Raw genomic sequence first — 7,344 nt, 5'->3', positions numbered from 1 at the left:
CTGCAGTCCTAATACATCAATTGGAAGATTCAATCAATCAACATACAGAATTACTTCAAATAAACACACACACACCTACACACTTACTTCCTTTTCTTGATCTTTCATTGTTTCATATAGTTCATTATATTTTTCAAACCAATTATCAGATTTTTCAAAATTATTTAATACACGTAAATCACGTAAAATTTGTTTTAATTGTTTATCATTATCGTGTAATTTTAATTTTAATTTATCATTTTCTTTAAGCGCCAATTCAAATTTTTCTTTATATTCATTATTCAATGTTGAATCTGTTAGGGATTTTTGAATAATTTGAGAATTGGATTCATCATTATCTGTAGTGAAATATAAATGGATACATATTAGTTACAGAAGCAATACATCATTTAATAAAAACCAACCGTCTGGAGCCCCTCTGAGGTTACCACCGATCCCAAACCTGAATAAAGGAGGAAGGTTGGGCATGGGGTTAGCAATCCTATCCTGTAGAAAACTAACTCACGAAAAAAACGCTAACCAGAAAAATAATTAAATAAATAATGCACAAGCAAGTGGCTATCAGGACTCAGTAGCTTAGTGGAGAACGCGAAGGGGGTTAAAAAGAAAGGAACGGGGGAGAACGGAAGAGCGGCGTGGAGGGAAAGAGGGGAGAGAACATCCATCTGACGAGTTCGAGATAAGACAAAATATACGTCAAACTGGATTCCACTGCTAGTCACTATCCATCTTTGCTTACAATTTAATATTAGGTCTTAAGTTCGAATCCCGTTTCAACCATTATTTTAATAAGAAATCATCTATGTGAATATTACATAAATTTAATTGAACTAACTTGATTCAATATTGGTAGTATTTTGTAATAAACGATTTGTCATTGTGATTGATCGATGATCATTTTCTGTATTGATTTTATTTTTCATTCGTTCAGTTACTCCAGGTAATAAAGTTTTAGTTTGTTCCAAATTACCGGTGGAATTAACATTATTACAAGGTGTAGTAGTTGATGATACAATTTGTTGATCTTCAGTATTTCCAGTTAATCGATTTTCACGTGACTAATAAGGAAAGGTTGATCATTAACAGAATAATGATAACAAGGTACTTTAAAAGATAAGACTAATTTATGTAGTTGACAACTAATGATTCATCTACTACGTAAATAAAAATATATCTGAAGGGATTTTTTCAGTTTTTTCATAGTCGAAATCATGAGTCGATTGAAGCTAGATCATCATGGAAAACCTAAAAGCACTGGACGACCGTTTCATCCTATTGTGACACTCCTGACTTCAGGATATATTTCCTGGAGTTCTAGTGAGAAAAAGTGACCAGGGCGAGTTTAACCAGGTCTGTTGTGAGATATCAAATCACTGAAGATATTGGTGAATGGTTGCTCAACTTTGTGGATTGGTTGAAGTTAGACATTAACACTGTTGGATGCCGACCAGCTCAGTGGTCTAGAGGTTAAGCGTTCGCGGGCGAGACCAAAGGTCTTGGGTTTGAATATTGTGAGGCGGGATCGTGGATGCGCACTGTTGAGGAGTCCCAAAATAGGATGAAACGGCCATCCAGTGAATCTGGGTTTTCTATGATGGTGTAGCCTCAATTGACTCATGATTTCAATGATAAAAAAATATCTTCTTTATGTAACTGAGATGAGACTGGATGATCAAATAATGAGTTGTTTTTTACAGCTTACAGATTGACATATTATTGAGAACCGGGAAGCATTTGATAATTCTGAGATTCTACATGAGAGATTAAACCTAGGATCTTTAGATGTCACTGTAAACGACTTAAACATAAAGATGACCAAATCAGATACTAATTGTACAATTATAACTTCAATCAACTTGTGATATATGATGAATGATAAATGTTTTATGTTTAACATGTCTGAACTTTATAAGTTAGGTAGTCACATTTGAACGTTAAGCGACTCATGAGTAAACCTTTACATTCTAATCGAAAACGTTTTTCAATAGTATTGATCAATAGGGTTCTGTGAACATCAACAAATGGACGTGGTCAATTAGTTTACAGATGTCATGCTTTGAAAACGTTGTTCCTAACCCAAATAGTCCAGTAATAGTATCTCTAACCAATACTGAATAATATGTGCTCAAAACTCAAGGGAATTATAAATTACATTAAGATTATCGCTGCAGCTCACTGACTACTTCTAACTAGAATGGCATCTAGATCAAGCAAGACGTCCCATATAGATAGTCTTCAACATTCATAATGATGTAATATCAAAATCCTTACTTGTAATGAAACGATTTTTCCCATTTTTTTGGATAATATATCATTTTCTGCTTGTGATTCTTTTAATCGTCTTTTCACTTTTCGTATTTCTTCTTCAGCAAATCGTAATTGTTCGGATAAATCAGTTTCACGTTCTTTAGCTGCTTCTAAATCACGTACTATTTGTTGTTCTTCAAATGATTCTTCACGTGACAATGAAACACCTTGTCTAGACTAAACAAACAAAAACGTGATTATCGTAAATAAATAGAAGGAAATCCAATTTATTCATGGATCAGTTCATGGAATCCAGTTTGACGCGCGTTTCGTCCTATTTGGGACTCGTCAGATCGATGTACCTGCATCTCAGAGTTCATGTTCACTCTGAGACTCGAACCCAGTACCTTTCGCTTCAAACGCCATCACGTTATCCACTCAGCTACTGAGTCTTGATAGACATTTGGTTGTGCGATGGGATGAAGTTTAAATTCACTTTGTATCGTTTGTTTGAATCTTCCCACAGTGAACATCAACTTTGAGATGTAGGTACATCAAGCTGACATGTCCCAAATAGGACGAAAAGCGCGTCCTGGATTCCACTGCTAGCCACTGTCCATCTTTGCTTACTAATAATTATGTTTCATAATTTCCTATTGTTGACACTCAGGACCGAAGACTGATCACCCTAAACGGACTGCCCCAAATTAATACTAAGTAAAAAGTTACAATCAGAACCTTGTGCTGGCAGTTCAATATCCGTTGAATAAATATTTACCTATTCAGGAATTCAGTGGCTAAGTATATGACAGGTTGATATTTTAAGCTGAAAGGCACTGAGTTCAAGTATTAATAGGAATGTTAATACTGAAATGAAACTGACAAGATCCGAATAAGACTTAACACGTACTGCTAGATATTCGCTTGGTAATATTACTAACAATTTCTTCATACATTTAAATATATCTTTCATTTTTGACTGACATCAGATGAAGAATAATTAGAAACCACTATATAGCAGAGAACCGGTGTTTTGACTTAGTTTATTAGTCTTCAGCAGTGATCATCCATGAAATCATATTTAAGATATTTTAAATCATATGCAAGCATGATATCTTTATCATGTGTGGTCGAGAATAGTAATGATTGGTTGCTTTGCTTGATCAGACATGTAGATAGTGTAACAGGTGTTAGATGATATATATTCCCCTATCCTTATTATTTATTATTATTGATTGATTGTGCATTTGTTGTTGGATTGCGTCGGGTTTTGATGGAGAAATATATTTACATTCTAGTCAGGCTAAACACGTGTTCTTGATCTGAGTTGTGTTAAAGTCCTGTAGAATAGACGCGGGGAGTGGAATCTAGTGCAGATAATCGTCCAAGGTAAATTAATGTCCCCCATATGTGTGAAGAGTAAACGGACTGTTATAACACTTTAGTTTGTTTAATCAAAATATTACAAACCTACAAACTAATCATTACTTTGAACCATTCAATCTACAATGCATCAGCCTTTATACCTAAATTAGTCAATGATTCAGCTTCAACGTAGGATCAGGCATCAGTCCAAGTTGCCACACCTCATTAGCACAAGATGGACACGCAATTCATAAAAGTAGTTACTTCAATGGTAGTAATATATAAAAGATAGATTGTTTATAAGGATGTAGTAAAGGAAGAAATAATTAGTCAGTAGAAGGAAAGATATCAGGCAATTTTAATCTCATAGTTCAAGAGAAGACAGAGAGCGTATACATCTACGTCATTGTGATCGATTCTGAGCTATGTCACATACAGTCTTCAACCATTGGTTACAAAATTCACACGAACCTCAACCAAGTAGTCTGCATCCATCAACATGGCTCAGACTAGAATTTAGTGAATTCAAGCATTGATGTCACGCTTTGGTTTGGCCGCCCCTCACTCTCTTCCAGTCATCCCCAATACTAGCCAGCATTGAGTGTCGTGGTAATCGATGTTCAGGCATACGTAACATGTGGATCAACCATCTCAGTTGATGAAGATTCATAACCTCATTAACTGATTTACCATCATTCCCTAATACCCTGTGTCTAACCTCACTAATACTTACCCGATGATCCCAGGAGATGCGAGCAATATTTCTATTTAAATTTGTCCATTAAAATTTACTGCAATACATTCGCAATAATGAGATATATGTTAGTGTAATGAACTAAAATGTTATTAGTTGAAAAGAAGTAAATATTTTAGAACTAGTGACTTGCAGTTTTGTTAAGAGGGCTTAAAATCAGTAGACTATTCTGTAAATATCTACTGATTAACTTTTTGTTACGTTTACCGACTCAAATATCTTTGATTTCAGTTGTTTAAACTGTTCACACATAGTCTACGAATAGCTGATACGATAATATAATTGATCGAATCGATTAACATCACTCATCGTTTGAACCCGAAGATTACAGATAGAAATTATTGTTGGAAAAATCTTAATGGATAATTCATAAAATACTAATAAGTTATCCACGTGATGAGGTTGCTGACCCCATGCCCAATCCCCCCCTTTACTCGTGTTTTGGACCACCAGTAACCCTAGAAGAGCTACAGGCGGAGAAAATATACAACTCAAAATAACTGTCAACTAATATCAAATTCACAATCTTCAATACAGAAGTCAAGGTAGTTCTATTGTACGGAGCTGAAACGTCGAGAACTAGTACAATCATCATCAAAAGTGTACAAGTATTTAAAAAACGATTTTCTACCCAGGATATTCACTATCCATTGACCAGATACCATTAGCAACAACGAACTTTAGGTGAGAATAAACCAACTTTCAGTTAATTAGGAAATTAGGAAAAGACACTGAAGGTAGATACAACAAGCATTGCAGAAATCATCAAACTGGATTGTAAAGCAAGCCCTAACTTGGAATCCTGAATGGAAAAACACAAAAGAGGAAGACCAAAAAACACGTTCCTCAGGGAATTGAAAGCAGACATCAGAAGGATTGATATGTGGGCGAGAATGATAATGAATGGTTGTTTCATTGAGTCAGACATGTAGATAATGTGACAGGTGTTATATGTGTTATATATTTCCCTATCCTGATTATTATTGACTAACTGTTCTTGTTGTTGGATTGTGTCGGATTTTGGTGTGGAAATATATTGACGTTCTAGTCAAGCTATTGATCCGAGTTGTATTGAAGTTCTGTAGAATAGACACTGGGAGGGAATCTAGTGTAAACATTCGTCTAAGATAAATTAACGTCCCACATACGTGTAAAAGCTGAAAGGACTGTTGTAACAAGAAACCCTAGCGTTATAACAAGTATACTACCGTTTATAACAAGGATGAATAACAACTGGAAACAAATGCAATGGATTATATGAAACAGAATCGGTTGGAGCTAGCTGATGGATAACCTGTGCTCCTCAACCAGGGGTAACAGGAGTGAGTAAGTAGGTAACATTTTGCATAACTAACATCTTGAAGTTAACAAAGTAAAACTTAAAAAAAGAAAATACAAACTTTCCTAAAACAGTAACCTTTAGTAAAATGCAAAAAATAGAAATTAAACTAAAAAAAATTAGGAACTAAAATATTACATACTCTATTTTTATCCATCACTTGTAATGGTCCTTTGTCAATGACACCTTTTTCATTTTTCAATTTATCAAACTAATAACACAAAATAAAGAAAAAATAGAGTAAAATAAGAACAACAACAACAACAACAACGACCATAGCAACAACAACAGCATTAAATAGAAAGGTATATTTAACGTCATTTTTCACCAATCGATCTTTATGTTTTTATGACTTTTTAAGGATTTTTTTCTCTTTTTTTTCCTTTCTTTTTTTAGTAAAATATTTTAATGTCTTGAAATAAGATCAATTTGTTTTAGATTATAATTCAAAACCAAATGTTGATCTTTTTTTCGTAAGATGATTGTTTGCTATAGCTATGGAATACTACTATGGTGTGGGTTACTGATATCCACATAAGTAGTATATAAGACGATGATCGGGCATTGAATGTATTTCAGTAGAGGATCGATAAGGAAAGATTGGGGACGAAACGCGATCGTTGTGAAAATGCTTGGATAATAATAATCGGAGACGATGAACTGATATTTACAGAAGGGATGGTCAAGATTGAGTCCATTGATTAATATTTTGCAAATTGACTATTTATTGTATGGTTATCAAATTTTAGTAAGCTAGTTTGTAATTTGTAGTTAGATAAATTCGTTTGTTCCCATCCGTGTTTTCATTCACTACGCTAATACATGTTACTAGTAACAGTAGGATGAGATGGTTTAGTGGATGTAAGGAAGAGAACAAGACTGTAAAAACAGGATTGATTTATTTATTTACTAACTACTCATTAAATGATATCTACATTAATCATAGTAAATTATATAATATTTTTAAAGGTTCAATTAGTTTATAAAGAAGAATAATACTAAACCATCATGGAAAACCTAGAAGCACTGAATGGCCGTTTCATTGTTGTATAGGACTCATCATCGCAGTGCGCACCCATGATCTCGCACTCGAGATCCAAATCCAGGACCTTTGGTCTCACGCACGAACGCTTAGTCTCTAAATCACTGAGCTAACATACGATGGTATGAATGTCTAACCTTAACCAATCCACGTAATTGCGAAACCGATAGGTTTTGATTTCGAGTCTTGCGAGCGAGATCGTAGTTGAGCAGTGCTGCGGAGTCTCATATTCGGATGAAACAGCCGTCCAGTGCTTCGAGGTTTATTGCATAAAATGAATGTTTGATAACGTTCTTTGAAAAATAAACTTACCTCAAGTTTAAGTCTTCCTAATTCATTTTCCACAGCAATTCGTTTATTTTGTGATGTTTGTAATTCTTCATTGAGTTGACGATTTTCTTCTTCATAATAAACACGTTTCTCGTCTAATAAATCTAATTCATTATTTAAACGTACACCAACTTCTTTGGCTACACGTAATTCCTCCTAGAGTTGGAAATTAAAAAAAGGAACATTCAATAAGAGAATATCTTGTATGGATTAACTACTATTTGATTGTTGAAAGTGTGAGTCAATTGAACCTGGACCACCAAGGAA

The 7,344-nt window shown here is 34.3% G+C and overlaps 1 protein-coding gene and 1 non-coding gene across 2 annotated transcripts in view; both read right to left on the bottom strand.

Moving 5' to 3' along the window:
* Positions 1 to 7,344, bottom strand: part of Smp_134570 (hypothetical protein) — a gene marked incomplete at both ends in the record, with an annotated part of 66,533 nt that overhangs the window by 41,193 nt on the left and 17,996 nt on the right. Inside the window, 5 exons of the mRNA XM_018798729.1 lie at positions 88 to 338; positions 836 to 1,058; positions 2,272 to 2,484; positions 5,848 to 5,916; positions 7,060 to 7,233. Of these exons, the coding sequence (XP_018653642.1) occupies positions 88 to 338; positions 836 to 1,058; positions 2,272 to 2,484; positions 5,848 to 5,916; positions 7,060 to 7,233 (930 nt within the window). The remainder of the gene's footprint in view (positions 1 to 87; positions 339 to 835; positions 1,059 to 2,271; positions 2,485 to 5,847; positions 5,917 to 7,059; positions 7,234 to 7,344) is intronic.
* On the bottom strand, positions 2,630 to 2,696 carry Smp_tRNA_02252_Pseudo_TTG.1.1. Its single transcript has one exon. It is a non-coding gene (tRNA).

The sequence above is a fragment of the Schistosoma mansoni genome, chromosome 7, assembly GCF_000237925.1.
Source record: "Schistosoma mansoni strain Puerto Rico chromosome 7, complete genome".
Taxonomy (NCBI): domain Eukaryota; kingdom Metazoa; phylum Platyhelminthes; class Trematoda; order Strigeidida; family Schistosomatidae; genus Schistosoma; species Schistosoma mansoni.
The sequence above is the reverse complement of the archived record's forward strand: the minus strand, read 5'-3'. Positions and strand labels throughout refer to the sequence as shown.